Source organism: Apodemus sylvaticus, chromosome 1 (assembly GCF_947179515.1).
Source record: "Apodemus sylvaticus chromosome 1, mApoSyl1.1, whole genome shotgun sequence".
In the NCBI taxonomy this organism is placed as follows: domain Eukaryota; kingdom Metazoa; phylum Chordata; class Mammalia; order Rodentia; family Muridae; genus Apodemus; species Apodemus sylvaticus.
Genome location: NC_067472.1, coordinates 79,685,231 through 79,709,412, shown reverse-complemented (window position 1 = coordinate 79,709,412; position 24,182 = coordinate 79,685,231). Strand labels below are relative to the sequence as shown.

The 24,182-nt window shown below is 47.4% G+C and overlaps 1 protein-coding gene across 4 annotated transcripts in view; it reads right to left on the bottom strand.

Annotated features, from left to right (window-relative positions):
• Positions 1-3,094: 3,094 nt before the first annotated feature.
• Positions 3,095-24,182, bottom strand: part of Xpo6 (exportin 6) — an 88,157-nt gene continuing 67,069 nt past the window's right edge. For 3 of the 4 annotated variants that reach the window (XM_052199625.1, XM_052199638.1, XM_052199617.1), the window contains 11 exons: positions 21,918-22,010; positions 17,823-17,967; positions 15,181-15,327; positions 14,255-14,444; positions 11,530-11,685; positions 10,223-10,337; positions 9,890-10,061; positions 8,513-8,674; positions 6,644-6,742; positions 6,240-6,470; positions 3,095-3,774 (listed from right to left, as the gene is read on the bottom strand). In XM_052199625.1, coding sequence (XP_052055585.1) covers positions 3,673-3,774; positions 6,240-6,470; positions 6,644-6,742; positions 8,513-8,674; positions 9,890-10,061; positions 10,223-10,337; positions 11,530-11,685; positions 14,255-14,444; positions 15,181-15,327; positions 17,823-17,967; positions 21,918-22,010 — 1,612 coding nt within the window. In that variant the 3' untranslated portion in view covers positions 3,095-3,672. Of the gene's footprint in view, positions 3,775-5,169; positions 5,263-6,239; positions 6,471-6,643; positions 6,743-8,512; positions 8,675-9,889; positions 10,062-10,222; positions 10,338-11,529; positions 11,686-14,254; positions 14,445-15,180; positions 15,328-17,822; positions 17,968-21,917; positions 22,011-24,182 lie in introns of all 4 variants that reach the window. The other variant, XR_007980303.1, reaches the window with a different exon arrangement.

Below are 24,182 nucleotides of genomic sequence, written 5' to 3'. Positions count from 1 at the left end.
CTGTGGTTGTGCTTACACGGTGGCTGGCACAGCTGGGCGGTTACCACTCATACCTGGAATGACTTTGGGATGGAGTAGAACACTGGCACCATGTTCCCCAGAGCCGAGGGCCTGGGCAACAACGCATCTACACTCAAACCCATATCTGCTGGAGGCTGACTTATGATCAGGCCTCCTGTGTGTCCCCGAGCTCCCAAGTGCCTCAGCATCTCCAGAGGGAGGGGCCTGGAACTGGGAGAGAGAGGATAGATACGGGGTGCCTGCTCCTGTGCTAGGACCCACTTGGTTTGTGCAGAGCTCCAGCTGTGAATCCTGGGAACCCGGACGACTCCATGCGGCTATCAGTGAGCATGTCACAGTGCGGCTGCCTACCATATCTTAATAGCTTGTGTGGGGGATGTGTCTCAATGGTAGGGTGCTTTCTGTGATCATTCATCATTCCCCCCAAGGCCGGGGGGCCACATCTTGCCTCTACCCATGACCACCACCACCACCACCACCACCACCAGCAGCAGCAGCAGCAGCAGCAGCAGCAGCAGCAGCAGCAGCAGCAGCAGCAGCAGCAGCAGGCGCTGACTCAGAGCCCTGCTGAGCACCAGGCAGCATGCGCACACTAGCTCCATGACTCTGAGAGGATGTGGCCCAGTAAGAACAGCATGAAACCAAGTGTGGCCAAATTGGAGCCCAAAGGGCTCCTGCTTCCTGTTCTTCCTACAGCCAGGCCTAGCCCTAGAACACCTGCAGTGTTGCCAGGGCAACCCTGCACAGTACTCTAGCCAAGACAAGAAAAGGACAAGAGTAATAGTCACATTCCAGCATATCCCAGCCTTCTCAATCACCAAAGGTGACATCTGTGAATGACTAGAGACAGCAGAAGAACATCTCAGGCCCTTAGACTGAGGCGGGTCCTGGTTTCCCCAGTAGGGCTGAGGAAACGGGCCAGTGCTGACACAGCATCAAGACTGAGGGTCCAGAATGACTCAAGCTTAGCCTGCCTGTGTGGCCTTGGGCACATCCCTCCCCTTCCCAAGCTTGTTTCCTCTTCTGTAAGCCCTCTGTCGCACGGGCAGGGACTCCTCGGAAGCTGGCAACTACAAGAGGCAGACCCCTGGGCTGCTGTCCTGGGTAAGGGGTTCGGAACCTTTGGGGAAACGGATGCTGAGCACAGCTTGCCTCACAGATTGAGTCACTTGTCCTTCACAGGATAGAAGCAAGGTCACCCAGAGTTCAGGCCTCAGCCCATCACAGTGAACAAGGATTGGGGGGGGGGGGGCCGAGCCGCCACGGTGTGTGCGGGCTGTAGCCTTGCAACGTGGGACCTATGCCACCCCAAGTTCCGAGGATGAAAACAGAATCCAGCTCTGGCCTCTGCCGGAGGGCAGCTAGAGCCAGAGATTGTCAGTGGGTTCAAGACTAGAGCCTGAAAGACAGTTCTCCAGATGGAGGGACCTGTGGCAAGGATCATTAAGTTCAAAGATTCATTTCCTCCCTTCTTTGGGACCAGAAGAGAATGCTCGGTGGTGTATCTGTGTCACAGGTCCCATGGTGATACACAGCACTTGGAAGGCTGAGGCAGGAGGATCAAAGGTCAAAGCTAAAGACTTGAAACTCATTTCAATTCTCCTTTATCTACAAACATATTATTTTCATACAGAAAACAGGAGAAATAAAAACGAGGCTTAGTTTTTAAAACAAAACCTACGTATTTCCAAAATGCCTGCCCAGAGAGGACCTGCACTCCTGGGTGAGTCACGTAGATCACTGACTCTCTAGTTCCCACTCTCCTACAGGCCCATCCCAGGGGCCCCAGCAGTGGATTCTGGAGGTAGGTTTCCTAGATCCATCAACAATGCCTCCCCAGTTCCAAAGGCCCCAGTCAATTAATTAACAAGGCCCTTTAAGGGAGTTCCAAGTGCTGAGAGGCAGGAAGAAAGGGAGAACCCTGAGCAGGAGCTCCTTCAGGCAGTGAAGAAGGGCACTTGAGCACCCTCCCCGAGGAACTCAGAAAGGCGAGGAGGCCATTGTGCTGAGGCCATTGTGCCCGAGGATGGTTCATTATGCTGGGAGGGTTGGTCAGGAGGCTCCTCTGTCAATTCCTGTAGGGACCTGTGGAAGAAATCTTCACCCACACAGCAGTTTGAGGCCCCTGCTCCACACCAAGCATCACGCCGGGAACAAAGGCTGCTCTCATCCTCCTACTAGTGTGAATACCCCAGCACCACAGACACAGGGGACAGACACAGTGCTGGGAGACAGTGGAGAGAGGAGACAGAGGAGGGCTCAGAGAGGACACAGGGTTTACATGAGAGAACAGAGCAGAGCAACTGATCAGACCACACTCAGCGGCCAAAGCACAGTCACCAAACATGCTGAACGCACGCACAGCGCACTACCCTGCCTGTCACAACCTCCCCACCCCCCACTGCTCCAGGCAGAAGGGATGCCTGCAGGACTCACTACCCATTTCCCATTCTGGATGGCTCCAAGTCAGCTAGGGGTTGTCTCATGTGACACAGGTGACAGGTCCCAACATGGAATGCTGTCCTAGAATTACTGCTGAGAATGTCTACTTACCACTAGGGGTAGGAGGTGACAACTCATCCATGACCCCACCAAAGCCGCCTGGTCCCTGACACTCAGCTTCACCCTGCTTTCAGTCTAGAGATACTGTCACCCTCTGCCTGTCCAACCCTCTGAGGTCTGCTCCACTTAGTTGTTTTCTGTCATGAGTTTGGCCCTGGTCCTTGATACCCACCTGCTGCCCGGCTGCCCAGGCTCGCCCTCCCTAGGTCAGCCACTGGTGACCCTCGTCCCAGAGTCCCACACATCTCAGGTGGGAAGGGACATGATCCAGCAGGAAGACAGCCTCGGGATGATACACCCTGCCTCTACACGGGGTCACTGTCCCAGAGAGCAGCTCCCCAAGCCTTGAGCGTGTTTCTTTAGGTAGTGTGAGGGAGATGTCCACATCAGTTGGGCCTCCTCTCACTACTCTCCCAAGACAACACGGGCCTCAGCACCACAGAGTTCCACTGCAACTCCGTGGAGACCGGCCTTAAGGAGGTTCAGGTACAAAGACACCCCATAACTAGTGTTTATATAACAACAACTTAAGCATTTTATTTAGTCATTAAGCTTCTTAGTATCACAATGGAATGATGAGAAAACAAGAACAAAAACCGCGAGTCTTCGCGAATCTCTGACAAAGAGCAGAGACTTCAAGGCAATCGGAGGGGCAGGAGGCTCGACAGAAACAGTTCTGATGTCGAAGTTCTCCTGGGCTGGCTGGGCCAGGAGGCGGGGAGGTGGAATGGTGAGAAGGTGGCACTGTCATAAGCGGTCCTTGGCGATTCTGACTCAGGACTGACACACATGACCTGCATGGCCCACGCTGTGGCTGGGATCCCTGGGTACCTGGCTGGCATCTGGCCACAGGGCCCTCTGCCAGTTCCAAATGCATGGAAACTCTGCCAGTGTCAAATGGACTCCAAAGCCTGCTGTGCTGAAGGCAGCAGGATGGGGCAAAGGCAGGCCGAGTGCTCAGGGCACGCCCATCCAGAGTGGCCAAGGCTTGTCACAGACTCCTGTGGCACAGGTGCAGGTGGTGTAGGTGGCGGTGGCAGCAGGCACATCCCTGGGGCAGTGAGCAGCCAGGAAGGCAGGCAGGCACTCCTAGAGCTTCACGGTGCCAGGGGGCAGGCTGTCATTGCAGAGCCGGTAGTAACGGAGGTCGTTTACCAGTCTGTGCACATTCTGGGTGAACGAGGGGAGGTCCTGAAAGGCAGGGAGAGCTGAAGCCTGGCTCTTGAAGGCCCAGCAGACCCCAAGAGCCTAGGCTACCCATCCACCAAACCCAGGCTGCCCCACACCTGTGCTTTTGGCTCTATGCAAACATTTAATACGTTTCCAAATCCCAAGCAAGGCACTGGTTGGGTCAGAGGCACATGCAAAAATTCTTTTTCAGGGCTCCACCGGCCAAGTCCTGCTGTAAGCAATTCAGAACTGTCCCACAGCCTGCAACTCAGGATCTTGCAGGTTAGACAGGGAAGGAGAGAGAGAGGAAGGGAGGGAGGGAAGGAAGGAAGGAAGGAGGGAGGGAGGAAGGGAGGGAGGGAGGGAGGGAGGGAGGGAGGGAGGGAGGGAGGGAGGGAAGAGCTCCAGCACCAGCCTGGCTGCTTCTCCCCTTCCCACAGCCAGCCTTTGATGGCTCACACCTGAGTCCTTCCTCATGAGTTCTACAAATCCCTACAAGTTCATGACATTTGAACTGAAGAACACACTGCCTAGCCACAGAGCTCCCCTGATGGGAGCAGCAGCAACTGGGAAAGCACCCAGATGTTGAAACTGCTCCACTGTTTCCCATGTTGCTTAGCATGAACCTGTTGTGCAGATCCAAATGTGAAGAGTGTCAACACTATGGACACACTGTCACAGACATAACTGACATCCTGCCTTGGCTAGTAAGGTGATCTCTGTGCAAAACTCAGCCACATCAAACAGCTGACACTACTTCTGCGTCTCCCACCTTCTTCTAGAACTCAGCTCAAACTTGTCCCCATCGCCCAACACAGCCTGCCCTGCCTTAGCTGGCCTGGTCAGCCCTGTGTTGAACTTTCAAAGCACCTCAGATCGATCATGTCGCATGCTCTACAGCCAGGACACTCAGCTGGGACCCTGTTCCAATACCAGGAGCCCTCTGAGCCTAAGCCATCTACAAAATGGACAGAAGAGTTGCTCTTTAGAAGGTGGTTGGAAGAGCATAAAGTACCAGGAACAGTGTGACCCAAAAACACACCACACAGCCTGTCTCCCACAAAAGCGTGCATGGAAGCAGGTGAAGGGCAGCACAAGGAATCAGTGCACAACCTCATGGGAAGTGACTCATCCCATCCTGAAGAATAGCACAGGGCCTGGTTGGTAGTGGTCACCTTTAACCCTAGCACTTGGGAAGCAGAGACAGAAGGATCTCTACAAATTTGAAGCCAACCTGGTCTATATGGTAAGTTTCAGGCCAAAGTAAGACCCTATGTAGAGAGGAGGAGCAGGCAGAAAGGGGTGGGAAGCACTTGTATAAGAGGTGGAGGGAGAAAGAACACAAGCTAAGTTCAGCAAAGGCTACAAAGCGACCTCATTTCAGAATAATCAAACCAAACCAAGCCAAACACTGACCAAGCAGCACGTTTTCAGTCAGCAGCTCCCAAACACCAAACCAGAACTCCCTCGGTGGAGCCACGCATGCCCTCTCCATTTTCAATATGCATCCTAGGAGTGACCAGATTTAGAACCCAATGTATTAACCAAGAAGTTGGCCAATACTGATGCCACTGCAAAACAACCATGAGATATTAGGAGCTGGTCTCTAGGAAACAAAGGAAAAAACAACTCAAGTGGCTGAAAAGAGGGAACAAGACAGACTCCCAAAGAAAAGGCAATTCTAAGACACAAAAGAACACATGCCAAATGAGGGGGAGAGAGGCCAGAAGCCCGCGCTTAGAACAGTGTTCCAGCATAGAGATAAAGACCACCAGAGACCCGGGAGGGAGCAAGCACATTCTCAACTCCCACAGGGGCAAGGGGAGCAGTGCTTATCCAAAACAAAAGTTCCCAAAAGAACTTGTTCTAAAGAAGGCCTAACGCACACAGAGCTATGGCCATACAACACGGAAAGAGAGCAGACGCACAGCCTGACAGCACAGGCAGCAATGACTCCAAGTGCAGCCCCAGTCACTTCAGTCTGGGGGCTCAGGGGCACAGAGAGCCAGTGTCTTGAGGCCCCTTTAACCAATGTGAGCTGTGCCAGTGCTGGGCTGTGAAGAGCCACAGGAAAGTCCAGGGCAGCCAAGCAACAGGGCCACCTTGGGGACCCAAAGTTGCATCAGTCTTTTAGCCTGCCTGAAAGCAGAGGGGCAGCATGGCATCTTCTAGACCATTAAAAGATATTAAAAGATAATGGTCTAGGAGAGTGAGATAAGAACAAGAGTCTTGACAATGTGCAGCCTGCTGAGACCAGGACCTGGGGACTCAGAGGCGGAGACAGAAAACACATGAGCTATAGAAGCCAAGTCCCTGAGAAAGATAGAGTGTACCCCTCCACACCCAACCTCAGCAGCAAGGTACTGAAGTATTGATGACAACCTATTATTAGGGAGAACCAGGCCCATACCCAGATGGCCTCTACTAAACGGCAGCAGGCTCCAGAGCCCACATGTGTTCCCCGTAGCCTGGCCTTTTCTCCTCACCCGATCCATCTTGAAATTCCGCCCCAGAACATTTTTCTGATTGGCATCCACACCATCACAGCTAGTCAGGAACTCTGGAAGAAAGGCTGCAAAGAAGCCATCAAAGTCGACAGAAGCCATGTTGTAAACGGCAATGCCGATCTCCTCCTGCAGAAGGTCATGAGACTTATGAACCAGGACCTGGAGTAGCACATTCACAAACTGGAACAGCATGGTGGTCCGGAAGATCTTCTGTAAGCAGAGGAGCAGGAGCATGGGACAGGAGGCTCACTAAGATCCTTGGGGCTACCCCAGGCTTCATGTGTTCCCCAAAGTACTCCCCATGCAGACTCAAGAGCCTCAGACTTGGCTCAGAAGTCCTATGGGGGGGGGGGGGTCCCCTTCCAGGAGAGGAAGGCACTTACTTTGTGGTATAGTTTCTGCTTCGTGTTCAGAGTCTCCAGGTAGAAGAGGTTTTGTCTGAACAGGTGGATGTCAGGCTGAAGAAAGGACTGTCCAAAAGCCTGAGGAGCAGAACTACTCTTTACTAAGCAGCATTTGCGTGGCCTCAGACACAACTCCTCCAGGGCCTGCTCTCAGGAAGGCTAGGGTGAGTCACCTGTCTCAACTCTGTCCGTCAGAGCAGACCTCTGCAACGCATCACCCGTGTCTGCCCATGGGCCTCACTCATTTAGTCTCATTTACACCTTTCTAAAGGAAACTTACAATAGTAGTTCTCAACCTGTAGGTCGCCACCTCCACAGGGATTGCATATCAGATATTTACATTACAATTCATAACAGTAGCAAAATTACAGTTATGAAGAAGCAACAAAAATAATTTTATGGTTGGGATCACCACAACATGAGGAACTAGATTAAATGGTCACAACATCAGGGAGGCTAAGAATCACTGCTCTAAAATCTTTTCAAGAACCCATCTTTGAAGCAAGACACCCACAGTCGTTAACAAATCTTGAGTAATCTGGGCAGACAGCATAGCCCGCCTGACAACCTAGGCAATCCCTGCAGGGACTCTCCTGCTCCTTAGTGCTCGTGCCTCACAGGCCACAAGTCCTCAGAGGTTCCTTCTCAATCACTTCATCTGCTTTGGGGTTGAGCATATGTCTAAACTGCCTTAGAGCAAAAATGTCTAGAAGTGAAAGTCACTAGTTCAAGCGAAAATCGAAATACACACCCCAACACAAAATTTCCTACTCCAATACAAACTGATCATGGGGGGACAAGAGAAGCTAGTAGCCTACAGAAGGCCTTCCTCTTGCTCCACCCCAGGGCTGTTGGCTGTGCAACGAATCCCATCATCACGCTATAGCAGTGGGATTTATCTCCTAAGTCAGGTCACTGAAGCTGGGCTGGGGCAGAGCCTTTGGGTCTGACTTTCCCATGTAGCACAGTCCACGTTCACCTCCACTGTAGTGGAGCTCCACTGTAGCAGTACAGTCCCTATTTCTAAGAAATGGCCTACTTGGACCAGTGGGTTCACTCTTTGAGAGCTAGTGAATATATGGATTGTTTCCAGTCTAGGACAATCATGAAAGCGTCTGTCCAGGCTGTGTGAACATATGTTGTCATTTACCTTAGACTGCTAGATCATATGCTCAGCCATATAGGTAACATTATAAGAAACTGCCAAACTATGAAACTCTTTCAAAGTGACTTTTATAAGCCTCAAGCAGGAGGAGACCACAGCTCTGTCAAAGAAGTCTGCCAACACTAGACTACGCCAAGCCTTCAACAGGGCAGCACGGCAGGAGCCAGAATGCCTTTCCAAATGCAGGCTGCTGGGCTCTCCAGAGAGACTCCTAGCTGGTCAGTGTCCTATAAGGAAGGATCATGTAACTTTGAAGCAGATGGCACCGCCCCTCTCCAGACAGAGTGTGCCACTCTGTAGCCCATGTGGACTGGCACTCCATGTGTCACCACACCCAACAAAGGTTTGTCCTTACACTGCTGTTAAAGGAAGGGACTGGACATGCAGCACACATCTGCCCGGGACGTGTACTTGGTATCTCATTGTAAATCTGGGAACTAGCAGTACTAACCCCACCTTACAGATGAGGAGATTGAAGCGCCAAGAAACTAACTTTTAAATACTAACTGGGTCAGAGCTCAGTGTGACCCCAGAACCCTTTGAACCTTGCTATAGGGCCAGGTTCAAAGAAGGGGCCACATACCAAGAGGACCTGAGGGACATGAATGCAGGGGGCCCCCAGGAACGAGGTTCCCACCTTCTCAGGGCACACTGTAGCTTCACAAGCAAGCACTCCACCTTACCTGCATGATGGCACTGAACTGGGGCTCATTCTCCATCTGTTCCTCAGCGATGCCCCTCTGCACGCTAGCTAGGACAGTGGACTTAAAGAAGTACCGCCAGTTGTGATGGAGCGTTCGAAAGAGGAGCTCAAACAGCTCAGCCTTGACATCAGGAGACGGGCGCTGCAGAGAAATCCACACAGCACTGCACCTTCCCTCCATGCAGCTTGGGGCCTCTTGGCTTGTAGGCCACCACGGAAACCTAAGAGGCACCAGACGTAGCCAGTACTCACATCCCACCCACGCATCTGCCACTTCCCCTGCAGCGGCTCTGAGCCATTTGAGGGGCAGTTCACCAGGAGTGCTTGGAGAGAAGACAGGCCTACACTTGAGACATTAGGGTGAGTCCCAGGAGGTTCCTTTTAACAAACATCTCAGCTTTAAACAGGAAGAAGAGCTACAATGTACAAAGACAATGAAAATATCGATTTTCTATTTTCTTGCTTGGTCCTATCTTTCAGGTCATGTCTGTCCATCCCTCAGGATGGAAATAGCGAGCTAGCTAACCTTTATGCAACCTGGGAGGCTAAGAGCAGCAAGGCCCTAAAAGCAGCACTGTTGCCCAAGAGAAGCAAGTCTGAATAGTACTTAGGACTCTACCGGTCTCCCAGTAGAGGCAACACGCTGTGCTAGTTGTTCCCTGTGTGTAGCCCTTTTCCTGCAGCCAGCATCAGGACTCTGAGACAGCAGGGAGTCCCTGAAGCATCATTTCCTAACTTAAGTCCAAATTTTCAAGTTACCTTCGAGCACATGAGCCACATTATTCCCAACAGTGCTGCAGAATTCTGTGACTATCAGCTACACAGTCATGTGTGTCTCAGAACCCAGGGCCCTGGACTTTGGTCATGGGGAAAGCTCTAAGATCAGCTCCCATTCCCCAACCACTGTTGTAACATCCAATCTGTGTCTATACTTACTCTCGGTCTTGCCACGGTCAGTGCCTGTCCTTTCACTTTCCCAGACCATTAAAAGCTCTATCTGAATTGTCACCAAGAACCTGCCTTTAACAAGACTACCAAGTTGAAAGCATTCTTGGGGGTGGGAGGGAGAGGAAGAGAGGTCCTCTGGAAGAGCATGATATACTAAATGTGGAGCCATCATCTCTCCAGCTATGAGTTATGAGTATTTAAAAGCCCTAAGTATCCAGAACCATTCGCTGTTTTTATTATTAATTTTTTGTGTATGATGTATCCAGTTCTGGGGGGTGAGGGGGAGAAGGGACCCTGAAAACTATTTACAAGAGTATTGAGAAAACTCATAAATGAGATTTAAAACACAAGGCCCTTTTCCTCCATCCCAGGAAGGAGGCATCACAGGGCCCTCCCTGGTCCTGCCTACCTCAGCGATGATGGGATACACTTGCTCCATGCACAGCGCGATGATGCTGGGGAGGAAGGGCTTGAACGCCTGGCCAGGCTCCTGCACCACCACTTGGAGGATCTTCAGGAACTTCTCCACCACCCGGCAGCCTGCGCTGCCTTCCTGGAGGATACTCTCAGCCAACTGCTCTCTGCAAGACAGGAAACGCCACAGAACAACTCACAGTGATTCTTTAGGAACCAGCACGACAAGCAATGCTTACAGCAAGTAGGGAAAGAAGCAGGAAGTCCTGCATTTTGTAGCAGATGTGTCCCTTGACTCTGAAGTACTGGGCAGTGGGTGTGCAGTTACCTGGTGAACATGTTGAGGAACGTCTGTATGATCTGCTCGGTGAAAGGCACGCCCATCTGCACTCTAAGGCCTCGGAACAGGGTGAGGAAGAAGCTCAGCATCTCATCAGTCACATCTAAATGAAGGACAGGGAGAGCCAATGGTCAACACCACGTGCACAGGGACCAAAGACATCCCCGGCTTCATCAATGTTTCTTTGCAATCTGCACTGTCATCTCTCTCTAATCTCTCCTACTGGAAGAAATGTCCCCAACACTATCAGAGCCAATGATGGAAAGTAGAAGATGATTAAAGGCCTGCTGCGAACACAGCTCTGATCCTGGGAACAGCTGCCTGATTGCTCACAGCAGGGAATGGACTTGTCTCATCGTGACGCCCAGCACACTGTCCCGCATCCAGCACGGTCAGCACTCTCAGTGAAAATGAACCACTTCATGCTCACATTCAAGAAATTATCCAACTGGGTCAACACCTGAGTGCCTCGGCATTTCTCTCTAAGACCAATCATCTCTGCAGTAGGTCAAGGTTAAGTGGATAAAAGTAGATAATGACAGAGCACTCAGGTCACACTGCCCTGGGCTACCAAATGGACTTATTGATTCTGGTTAGTGTAGTTCCATATCCAGGTTGCAATGTCAGTCACATGGGACATTTTGGTTCTTACATGCACTAAGTGCTTACATGCTGGAATCAGTGCATCTAAGCTATGAAGGCTCTGCTGTCTAACACTGACAAGCCTACTATGAATGCTTTCAGGAGAGCCAGACACGTGTCCAGGGTGACAGCAGCACTGACAGTGGGCTTAGAAAAGCACATCAGTCACCCCAGGTGCTAAGTAAGCAACACCCACCTTTCCTCTTTCCTCTCCTTCCTGCCTGTTATAATGCCTACTCTCTTACCCACCCGCCTTAATCTACAAAGGAAAACTAGGCAGGAGGCTGCAAGCAACTCCATGTCACAGGACAGGAGCCAGGCCTTCACCAAGGGCTCTGCTTGTCTCTCCAGATGGCATAGCTTCTCCAAAGATGGCATAGCTTTTGCCTGTGTGTGTGTGTGTGTGTGTGTGTGTGTGTGTGTGTGTGTGTGTGTGTGTGTGTGTGTGTCTGTGTGTAATGTTCCACTTCCAGGTTCCAGATAGCTCACTCTGTGTGTGTGTGTGTGTGTATGTGTGTGTGTGTGCGTGCGTGCGTGCGCGCCCGCCCGCCCACTTAGCCTCACTGAGCACAGTCCAGGCCAGCTGCTCTACAGATCTAGGCAGGCACTCTGGCCCTTGAAAACACAAGGCAGGCCTCTGAGTCAATTCTTACCTGACTGATGGATAAAAGCTGGAAAGAGGGCCAGGGAGACCTGAACGGATTCCTGCAGTGACTGGTAGCAGATCTGTCGAGACTTGGTGGATTCCCCAGAAATATTCTCCACAATATCTTCCAAGACACTAAGTGTCTGGTGAATAATAACTTTAGCTGTAAGTCAAGAAGAAGCTGCAGTTATGCATTGTCTGAGACACAGTATAATTAGAGGGAACATACACGAGGGAGGGAAGAATCTTGCAGAGAACTTATCTCTTTCATTATATGACCCTATAAACACCATGTCCTTATCTCTCTCCTCTTCCTTTTTACCTTCAAGACTCCAGTTGTCCCCCTATCTGCACACTTGGACTTATGCCTTCCCTCTCTACCCACTAGCAACAAATCAAATAGATGACAGCTAGAGATGTAACTCAAGTTCTTGCCTATCAAGCACAAGGCCCTGGGTTCAATACTCAGAATCACACAGAAACTGGGTATGATAGTACCTTTTAATTCTATCACTTAGGAGACAGGAGGACAAGTTCAAGTTCAACTGCAGAGCAGAGTTTGAGGCCAGCCTGGGCTTCAAGAGACACTCCCAAACACACATACACACACACACACACACACACACACACACACACACACACACCTGCTTCTCCATAAAACACCAACTGGCCAGCCAAACACCCTATAAGCTGGTAAGCGAGATATATAGCCAGGCAATTAGCACAGGAGAACAGACTCATCTCCCTTTAGCTACAGACAGCACCACCCTGCTACCACATAGGCACAGCCTACCAATGTAAAAAGGCTGGCTTTAGGAAAAATTGCTTTATCAATCTTTGGCCTATCAGGCCTATAGTCTGATAATGTATACATACTTATTTTTTATTAGTGGCAACATATTTAACTAATAATATACTGGCATATGAGCTCACAGCATGATCCTACACAGCTCAGAGAATGGTGGCAGTGACTAACCAACATCAGAAGTGAGAGCAGCAGAGTGTCATGAGCCAGCTTAGACCTTGGGTAGGATCCAAGTCAGGCCCAAGAGACCCAACTCTGTTAAGTTCTTATGGTAGTCAGGGGCAAGGTTTTAGCAGGGCACCTGACACAGGAAGAAAAAACTGTCATCATTCTACATAGTGGAGGCTGCCTGACTCAGTTCCAGCCTAGTAGGCTCAACCTTGATGACCTCCATAGGCCGGTCCCGATTGAAGCTTAGAGAGCCACTATCAAACCTCCAGTATGTACTGGGCTGTCTTGAGCCTCACAGAGTCTATCCTATGTAGGCTAAAGCTTTAGTCAGAGGAGGGTATGACAGAAAGGCATGCTGAGAAGTATGCAAAGTTAGCTCTGTTCCTCTAGTGTTACTAACTGCTGAGCTCTGCTCTCTTCATTTGAAACAGAGGCCAGATAATATCGCTTCACGGGACAGAGGATGGAAGGCAATGACTCACAACAGGCTGGATCACTGACGACTGGTCACAGGGAGGCACAAGAACAAACAAAAAGCACTGACACTACTGATAAGAAGCAGGCACAAACTGCTGCATGCTCAGAGACTGTGACAAGGCTAGGAACCCACGGAGGACAGGGTCCCAGACATAAAGGACAAAGTATCAGGGGCTAAAAACAATGGAGTGTAGAGACAAATATCAAACCGGTCCAACACAGAAAAAAATTTAAAGGACCAATGTTTATTTACCAAAATATAAACTGAAAGCACTGTTAAATGTGTGACTGTAGCTGACCCACAGGTAGTACATTATAAACCATGGGAGGCAGAGGCAGGAATATCAAAACTTCCAGGACAGTCTGAGCTGTATGGAGTCTCTACCTCAAATAATATAACAGCAGTAATAATAGTAATAATAATAAATAAAACAACCAAAACATTAAAAGCCTTATTATTAGAAAGCAAGAGACAATGAGAATCGGTGCAGAGCCTCGCCTCAGCCATTTAGACTTCTATCTCCACCACCGTCTCTGCCTCAGGTCTTCTCTCAATGGTCAGCTGACCTAGTCTATGTGATGAGTTCTAGAAAAATCATCTCAAAGAAACGAAGACCAAGGGTAGTTACAGAGTTCTGGCCCCGCATGAGTTATCTGCACACTAAGCTAGCCAGAGCAGGAAGGAAGACCTACCTCACACACGCCAACAAAAAGAGCACTCTTTATTACCACCTGTGATAGGTCACAAGGCGTCCCTGTTGGCATTATTCTACAAGCAACACCATCTAATAGTGTTTCATTATTCTTAATGTGAAAAGATGTATTCTATTTTTAAAATATTTTGTATTTGTTATTTTCAGAGAAGCTTGACCCTTTTTCCATGAATTAGAATTATCTCATTTTCTTCTCCTTATTAATGTAAACAATCCCACCTCAGTACTAAATGTGAAAGCACATGTTCTTCTAAAACCTCTGAAATGCTTCTATTTGGAAAAGGTTAAGGTCAGTCAGAAGACAGTTCACACAAGAATCTGAAATAGGTTCACAGTCACCCTAGGGCTTGTAGCTGGAGGCGCCACCACTGGCAGTGTCATCCACAGAGGTTTTCTTTAGGTTTCTGACATGTAGCTAACAGATAGGGGAATGTACTGATGAATTAATTCCGTTGGTAAGCATCTTACTATCCGAGCCTTTTCTCTGTGAAGCAGTGATGTCACAACAAGCAAAGGAAGTCACTTCAAGGGCTTCAGGTGCAAATGTCTACACAGGAGCTACTTACTGTCATTGAGTGGCACCTTTCTCTGGGTTGCAGCAGCACTGGGCTTCAGGCTGTGGTAGTCCCGGGCGAGTGCAGAGATGAGGCTGGCATGGTTGATGGAGCGCAGGGGCCACTGCTGCTCACTCTCAGGAAGATTTGGCCATGGAAGGAGCAAGGTATTAGAAAGTGCACGGCAAACCAACACCTGCGCCTAGAAGGAACCCAAAGGCATCCATCAAAATTCCAAAGGAGTGAAAGTTGGTTACCAGAGACACAACATTTAGTACCCTATCCACTCTGCTTCAGATCCTAGGTATCTTTCTTACAGCCTGGCCATGCTCTACCTAAAGGCACCCAGGCAGGAAAAAGGAACACAGACGGAACCCACACCGGGTCTTAGCATGCAGGGTCAGCTCAAGAAGCCTGGACAGAGTTCACCTTGCTCAACCTGGCATCTGAAGCCTCGGAGGGAGAGATCTCAGGAGACACAGCATCTAGTATAGCCTCTGATGCTGCCATCGGACCCACAAAAAACCACTGAGAACAGGCTCACAAGAACACTCTCTTGCTCACATTCAGGTCTCTGAAGAACCTCACTGTAAACCCACCCACCTCCTCTACTTTCTATTCCTAACTAGTCTGAGTCTCTCAAATAGCTTCTCACCCCAGAACAGCCTGAACCAATGAAAGAACACAGGGACTCTCCTTAGGAGGCAAATGATGTCTCTGTGCATGAACAGGGATGTTTTCCCATCTGAATCAGGATTTTGGCCGTTAGTGGGAGAAGCCAGTAGGTTGTGCCAGTGCTACCCCACAGAATCACTCTGTGAAGCTGAGGTGGCTTTCAACTCAGAATGTAAAATTAGACTCAGCCTCTCATATCTCCACTGCCCCACATCTTCAGCCACAGAGCCCTAAGAATGCTAACTGGGATGGGTGTGTCCTACCTTATCTGTGAGACGCTGGGCAGAGGCATCAATGATGCTGTTGAACACCTTCTGCACTGCAGGGATACTGATCAGAAAGACAGGCCGCACGGTGGTGGCCAGTGAGACCAGTAGGTGGCACGCAGACAGCAGCAACTTGTCTTGGACCTAGAAACAGAAGACAAGTGACATGTTGGCGTACTTCATCTTCTGTGTGTCTGCTCTTGGAGAGTTTCCTCAGTTGGCAGCAGTTAATGACTTTCAAACTATACCATTCACTGAAGGATGCATCTGCAGTGTCTCCTATGATGACTCCCAAACAAAATTACTGTCTTCTAGTCCACACCTCTAGCTGCTGCCCTGTAGTCAGCACCATTCTTTTCCTTCTTCCCAGTCACCCCTCAACTTGCATGTATCTGTTCTATTACACGCTGCCTGTGCTGTCCAAGTCTTTCCTTCAAAGACAACAGTAGTCTTTGAGTCCCTGCCCTAGCTCCTCGTGAAGCCAAGGTCTCACTCAGCACTTCCATTCTGCATCAATCTCATAGTCTCTCCTATTTCTGTCACCTCAACATGCCTTAAAAAAAATAAAAAACTTGGTTCAAATCACTGGCAATTTCCAAACCATAAAAGATAAGTTCTTGGAAAGGAGTGGTTAGAAACTGGCCTCAGCCTTGCCTGTATTAAACACACTCTCACTCCCCCCCCCCCCCCCCCCGTCCCGATGAGCCATGCCTACATCCAAAAAAAGCTTTTAAGAATACAGAGCAGGGCTGAAGAGATAGCTCAGCGGTTAAGTGTGCTGACTGCTCTTCCAGAGGTCCTAAGTTCAATTCCCAGCAACCACATGGTGGCTTACAACCATCTGTAATAGGATCTGATGCCCTCTTCTGGTGTGTCTGAAAACAGCAATGTACTCACATAAAGTGTGTGTGTGTGTGTGTGTGTGTGTGTGTGTGTGTGTGTGGTATACCCATACGTACATATATTTTTGTTTCGTTTCATTCATTCATTCATTCATTCATTCATTTATAAAAAATAGCATGGACCAAATATCCTTCATTCATTCATTCATTCATTCATTCATTCATTTATTTATTAAAAAACAGTATGGACCAAACATGCGTTAAGACTAAAGAAATACACACCAAAGAGTCAAGGTCTGCAGAACTATTTATGAAGGATGTATCATGGTAATTTCCTAGAATCACAAAATATTTCTAACCTTTAACAACATATTCTCCACTTATTCTAAGGAAATTATATAACAAAATAAAGCTATATTCTTAAAATGTATATATTTGGAAGTATTTATTAATTTAAACACAAGGTCTCATGCAGTCCCGGCACCTTGGACTTACTATGTAGCCAAAATGACCTGATTCTACTTATCTTCCTGAATGTTGGGATTTTAGGTGTATACCACCAAACCAGTTTTTTATGCAAGGCTTCATACATGTGAGGAAAGCACTCTACTGAGCTAAACTCCTAGTCCACTTTTTCCCCCCAATGGTATTAACCTAAAAGTGGAGCAAGAGCTAGGTAAATTATGGAACATAATCCTTAGGGGCATTAGAACTTTTAGAAATCACCATCATAAATACAACAGGCTTATGAAAGTCAACGCTGCTCCCATTAGAATCGACTGCCTGTGTGTGCAAGCACAGCGAGAGCACGTGAATGCATGTGCCACGCAACTCAGCAGTCCTACTCGGTTCTGTCCATTTTATACAGCTATAACCTTTACTTAGCATTTTCACTTCTGGGAACCGCATATGTAGAAGTGTAGACAAAAAAAGGGAGCATCTTGTTATCAATGAGAAAGTCAAAACACATCCTCATAAGGAAACAATACTGGGATTGAACTCGAGTTGCTTGAGTTGTAAAGAGAGCAAGGCACGCAGGGAATAACAGCAGCTCCTCCAGCTATCTACACACTGTAAAAATCACAGGAGCATGTCTAAAAGGATTACCACCAGTCTTGACTATGAACAATGCTGCTTCAAGGAATGAGATCAAACAGTAGTAAAACTTTTTAGTCACTAAAACCGAGTAGGTACTTTCACTCTGAGTAAAACCCAAGAGTTGCATTTGAGCATATGTAGACTACAGTGAAGAAATACATGAGGGCTGGCAAGATGGCTCAGAGGGGAAAGGTCCTCATCACCACAAACCTGATAACCTAAGTTTGACCCCAAGGGCCAGCATAGAGGAAAAGAGAGTCAACTCCTACCAGTTATCCTCTTACTTCACAGGAAAGCTGTGGCATTCATGCACATGTGTGCACACACAAATAAATAAATGTGATACAAAAAAATTTAAGAGAACATGAAGAAATACAGTTGTTACAACCCAGTCAGGAAAGCATTTTGGTCTCATGGTAAACAGGACTATGGAAAGAGAGTTAGGTAAAAGGTGCAAAATTTTCTGTCTTAAGACCTTGGTACTGGGCTGGAGAGATGGCTCAGCGGTTAAGAGTACTGACTGCTCTTCCAGAGGTCCTAAGTTCAATTCCCAGCAACCACATGGTGGCTCACAACTATCTGTAATGGAATCTGATGCATTCTTCTGGTGTGTCTGAAGACAGTCTCAGTGTACTCATCTAAATAAAATAAATAAATCTTTAAAAAAGAAAAGAAAAAAAAAAGGAAGGAAAGACCGACCTTGGTGTTGATGAGAGGTGTGATCGCATCCATTGTGGTAGAGATGAGTGTCACAAACTGCTGTGTATTCTGTCGATGGGCTTCACTGCAATACTGCGCCAACCAGTGGGCGTAGGCCTGGAGAGCTGCAAGTGACTGAGCATGCCTGCAGGAAGGAAAGAAGCAGTGATCTGAGAGAGCCAGGTCAGTCTGGTGGCATGAGCTTGTCTCCATCCACTGTGCAGAGCATTCCAAGATACGGTGCCATACGGTGCCAACACGGAAACAATGGCCTGTGCACACTGTCTGCATGACCACTGCAGAGAACATACACGCACATGGCAGTTCCTAAATACCTACCGATCTCACTCTTCCCGTGACACATAGTTTATTTAAGAAGATAACAAACATAAGGGGAAATGTGCTAAGTTTAAAAACTGTAAAAATGTACTATAGTCTATATAAGTAACTGCATTATATACCTCTGACAGAAGAATCCAAAGCTTAACTTCCCTGCTAAGGATCTGTCCACCTGGGGCATCCAGGTGTTTGGCTTCTGCAAAGGCTGCTCTGGATGAAACATTTATAAAATACACACTTAAAGATCAGCATGAAACCAGGCATGGTAGCACACACTTGTGACCCCTGCACTCCAAAGGCTGAGGTGAGAACACTCCAGGTTCCAAATCAGCCTCAACCACAAAGCCAAGATGGCTACATACAACTTTTCTACAGTCACCACTAAGCAGTTGGAGTTGATATTCTGATAAGAAAGATCTAAATATAGAGTTCCCCATCATATCGTCACCATGAAGACCCCTTTTCGGTCACTGTTACACTGTCAATACAAACTGATGAATCTTCTAAAAATAAGCATGACTAGCTGGGCGGTGGTGGCACATGCCTATAATCCCAGCACTCTGGGAGGCAGAGGCAGGCGGATTTCTGAGTTCGAGGCCAACCTGGTCTACAGAGTGAGTTCCAGGACAGCCAGGGCTACACAGAAAAACCCTGTCTCGGGAAAAAAAAATGACTATATGGGTTATTTTTACTGACTGTTTTTTATTTCTAACCAAGTATAACCAGAAAAACCTCCTGGAAGCCAGGTCCTGTGTGTTCGTGAATATCCCAGTTACCTTCAGGAACCACGTCCTTATTTACTGATTCTACAACATTCTCCAGCAGTATCCCGCCCCAAAACTTAGTACATTTTCCCAAAGAAGTTATGGTTCCTTTTAGTGGAGAAATTATGTTAAACAGCAGGTCCTAGGTATGAGGGGCAACTCAAGTGCCGCAGTTTCTAGAGCCTACCCACGGACAGAGCTAGGATGTACAAAGAAATCACTTCAAAATTAACCTCAACAATGTGCCTACTGACATGATGTAAAACGAAAGACATAGGATGCAGCCATCTTGCTGCAAACGCTTAGCTTAAGGCTGAAACAGAGGAATAACCCTGCTAAACATGGACCATAGAATATTCTTTAAACAGTAAACTAAGGCTTGGGGTTCAATGGTATCTGTCTCTTTCTTTCTGACACACACCTACTCACTCACAATTCATATATAACTAGGGACTACTCTAGATTACAGGAGACTGGTTTAATATTGGGTCATGATCAAACCTTCAGCTATGTGTGTGTGAATTAGATATTAGCTTGCAGCTTTTTAAGTGACTATAATGGTAATACAGTTCTATATTCCTGGTCCTAGAAGATACATGAAGTAACAACCTATCTACAATGTATCAACTACCCTATCAACTTGCTCAACAAAAACAAACAAAAAGGACCTAAGTATGCAAACACACAGAAAAAAATCCCAAGAACCAAAATCATAACTCCAGGGAAATAAGGGTATTTTATTCTATTCTACAGTTTCTTTGTTTTTTCTTTTTAAACTATATTCTACAGATTTTCAAAATCTGTAACTTTTTATTAAGAAAGAAATGAACTAAGTAGCACAAAGCAGGAAAATCTAAGAATTCTTAACAGGCAGCTGGTTTGTTTTTCATATTCAGAGTCCACTGTCCATTCTACCTTTTACTTACAGCCTACCTACTAAATTAAGAAGGCCAGCGACTGGACTCTAAGCATTTCAACCAATGTAGTACACACACCAGAGAGCTCCCCAAGGAGGCAGGAGGGATCCCAAGCCTTCTGCAACCCTGCCTGCAAGCTGTCCTGACCAAGAGCCAACTGGCACCTTGCTTAGGAGGAGTTGCCACATAGATTTCTCTAGTTCTCAAAGAGGGAAGTAACATGTTTTAAATATAAAACTATAGTAAATAATTCTCTTTCTTCTATTTATTTAAATTTCAGCTGAAGCGAATAGCACTTTTTCTTTCCTTCTTTTTCTCTTTTGGTTTTTGGTTGGTTGGTTGGCTGGTTGGTTTTTTTCAAGACAGGGTTTCACTATGAATCCCTGGCTGTCCTGGAACTCACTCTGTAGATAAGGCTGGCCTTGAATTCACAGAGATTCCCCTGCCTCTGCCTTCTGAGTGCTGGTATTAAAGGAGTGCAACACCACTATCCAGCCACACTTTTTCTATAAAAAACAAAGTTTTTAATATTTAGGCCTTGCAAAGCCCACACTCTCAGCCTAGTTCTAGTTAGCAGTGGCTGCATACAAAGTGGAACAGCTGCTAGTACGCGACGGCCATGGCTGGGCTCCATGACACATGCTGAAACTGCACATGGCCACTGTTCTCCACTTGGCTTCAGCCAGGATGGGCAACACGGCCTGACCTGCTGCAGCTTGAGCCTTCTCTTCTCACTACTTTTAAGATGGGGATAAGCAGAGGAGGGCGTCATGGTTTATCAGTCCCTGCTCTAGACCTGAGCAAGTCTTTTGGGCAGTCTAACTGGATATGATTGTGTTTCCAGTCTCCAGATGCTAATCCTTTCATGTACTTCCCCAATCTACATACTCTATATGAGTATCTTGAGTCAAGTGTCAAAGTAACCTGAGATTCTAATTTAATACACAAACAACTGGGCCCTGTGCCATCCTACCAAACTTTAAAGGAAAATGTTAGGTTTTGATTTGGACCAGTTGCTGGTGTATAGCTCCCATGGCCCTTAAGGAAATCGTTTGCTTGAAAACATTTGGTCTTTGCCCTCAGTTCCTGAAATAGCTTTAAAATAGTCAAAGCCTTTTTCTGTTACTTTAAACAACCCTTTCCAACACACCTGAGCATATGTTAAACAAGGCAATTTCTGTAAAGTCCCTAGATTGCCAGGGGGTAAGGCCAAACTGCCAGGGGAAGCAGCCATGTGCTTGGTGGGTTGGGACTGGAGTGGGTAAAGGAACTAAAGGATTCCCTGATGACTTAACCAATCAGTCACGCTTCCATACTAATCCCCAGGGGATTATGTGAGCTGGGGAACCTCTCAATCCAGAACACAGAACACATGCAGATTCCTGGAGGAAAGACAGGGAGGCTCTAGAAAACTCCTCATAAATCTTGCTCTACTCCATTTCTTCTAATAGACCTAGCTGTGTCTTGTCAAGTTCTGAGTCTCTCTCCAGCAAATCAACCAAATCTGTAGAGGAAGACACAGGCATCCCAACTTCCGGCCATCAGTCAGCAGCATAAGAAGCACAGCTGGAGCAGCAGATGCAGAAGTGTTATCATGGGGACTAAATCCTCAACATGATGCTACCAAGTAGTATCTGAACAGGAATTAGATAGAGCATTCCTGGATTCTGGGAAAAAATCACGTAAATCCCCTTGCTGGGTGCATCTTTTGAGTGTGAGATGGTTGGTATTTTCCACTATCCACCAACTCTGTCAGTGAATATAAACACTGCAGGGTGAGAGACAGAGCCCAAGTGTTTCTGGGCCGTTCCCATGCACCTTCAATGCTCACCAATTCTCAGCTTCACAGCCCTTCCCTGCTGCTTCCTGAAGTGCCTGCCCTGTAGAGCCTCATCCCTGCTCTCTTTAGTTCAACCAGTTATACTTACCCTGCCATACTCAACAATCTGTCTTTTTAGGGTCAGATGAAGAACCTTCCCTCTATGTGTGGCAGTCACTTCTGTTGGTTACTGCAGTTCATCTGGAGGTAGGGTCAAATATCTCTCGAGAAGGCACAATCACTACACTTTACTTACACATCAATGAGGTCAGGTTTCAACACTGATGGCACAGCTGTTTCAATGTTGTATAGTTTTATCTGAGATCCATACAGAGTAACTTTGACCAACCTGTTGACAAAGGAGTAGGTGAGAAAGGACATCAAGCACGAGAACCCAAAACAAACAAAATGGACAAGCTATCAAAGAAAACCCATCGGCTAACTTTCAAACAGAAAACAAAATCTAATCTCCAATTCTTTCCAAGAAAATAGCTAGAGCTGTGAAGTGAGGTTATATACAAAACCATTTTCTAAAGCACCACAGCATTTATATTATCAAAAAGCCCCAAAACAACATCAGGTAGGATAGCTCAGGGGGCAAAGGCACCTGTCCCTAAGACCATTCACCTGAGTTTGATCCCTGGGACCCACGAGTAGTATAGAACCTATTCCCACGAGTTGTCCTTTGACTTACACGCACGCACGCATGCACGCACGCACGCACGTACACATACATACTGTGGTATATTCACATATGCATAGGCAACAAGCTGAGAAAGTTTTTCACCAGAAGAGCATGCTGGCCCAGCTCACTCTAGAGGTACAGTGGAGGAAGCAGATAGATTATGGACTACTGTTTCCTCTCTACTTTTCTATATTCCTAGATTGTATATTATGAATATCTCATGCCATGTGCAATTGTGCACACGCTTTTTTACAATGTATTGCCATGTAGCCCAGGATGGTCCTCTTTTCCTCCTGTCTCAGCCTCTCAAGTGCTGAGATTACACACATGATCTTTGCCCAGCTATATATACTATTTTATAAAGAAAACGAGCCTGCTGTTTTGACTATCTAAAGATCTGCACGTCAAACTTAAAATCATTTCAACGCTTACAATGAATCAATATATAATAAAGGGTAAAATGTCTGCTATAGAATCTAGGTAGTTGGTTCATATCCATCCATCTTCTGTCTCCCTCCTTCTCTCCTTGTATAATTCTCTCAACTTCTCTGAAGATTGGAAATTGTTAGTGATAAATTGATGATTACATGCTGTAAGATCTTTCTAGAATAAACTGAAATGTTGACAGTTAAGCGGCCAAGTGTGCAGGTTATTCAAGACAACCGTGCATGGTGAGCACTAGGCACAGCGGAGCTCCTTTAGTATGCAGGAAGGCCCTCTGTCCTCTAGAGTGAGCAAAGTAGAACTGCACAAGTTCTGGCCAACTCCATACAACCCTGCAAGCACACCTCTCAACTGAGGAGGTCACTACAAGGGCAGCTGCTTGGTCCCAGGCCAAGGTGTGTGTGTGTGGGGGGGGGGGGGGTCTAGGAATCGCCATCTTAAAAGAGCTTAGTTCTGAAGAAAGGAAGTCTGTGCTCTGGAAAGTGTTCTTCTCAGATGTCTGGAATGCACGACGACTTTATTCCAAAAGGAAACCATAAATGGACTGAGGGCTGGAGAGCAGTGTGAAGGGCACTTTCCCAGAGTCAAGAAAGCAAGAATAGAGAGCCAAGTCACTAACAAAGTCTGAACAAGAAGTCCGGCTGTAACAGGAATGAAAGCAACAATCAGTGAGCAACACAGCACTGTGCACAGCAAGTGTTGAAACCACAGCTGTGTGTGTGCCATGCAAGCACAGAGGCCACAGAACCCTTCTAAGGGTTCTTCTGTTCTAGCTTTCGTCCCCTTACTCTCTTGATAGACCTATCTAGGCTGATGGCCATTGAGTCTCAGCCGTCCTCCTGTCCTTGCCCCCTACAGTAGAGTTAAGCCACCTCTCCCAGTCTTCTGGTGTTTAGCTCCTTAAATCATGGGTACATTAAACAAGTAACTTACTATGTGTTCAGCAACTGTAACATCAGATTTTATGTGACCTAGAAGACAACACTGGTAATCACATTGGCTAGTCAGGTCATGAAACTATAGGAAAGTCTTCTCTCATATACTAGATTTTTGGTGTTGTTGTTTTGGTTTTTGTTTTGTCTTGTTTTTCAAGACAGGGTGTCTCTGTGTAGCCCTGGCTGTCCTGGAACTCACTCAATAGACCAGGCTGGCCTCAAACTCAGAGATCTACCTGCCTCCGCCTCCTAATTGCTGACCACCACCAACCAACTGCACACTCTAGTCTTCGTGCGAACAAAACAGCAGGTGCTTCTGAGTGCTGAAGCCACAGACCTAAGCTGTGCAGACAGGGCATGGCGTCAAGCCTTCCAATGGCCTAGACGCTCACATCCTCTCAGCAGTGTTGGCCAAGCGGACTGACATCCAGATCTAAATTGCTACGGAGCCACATTC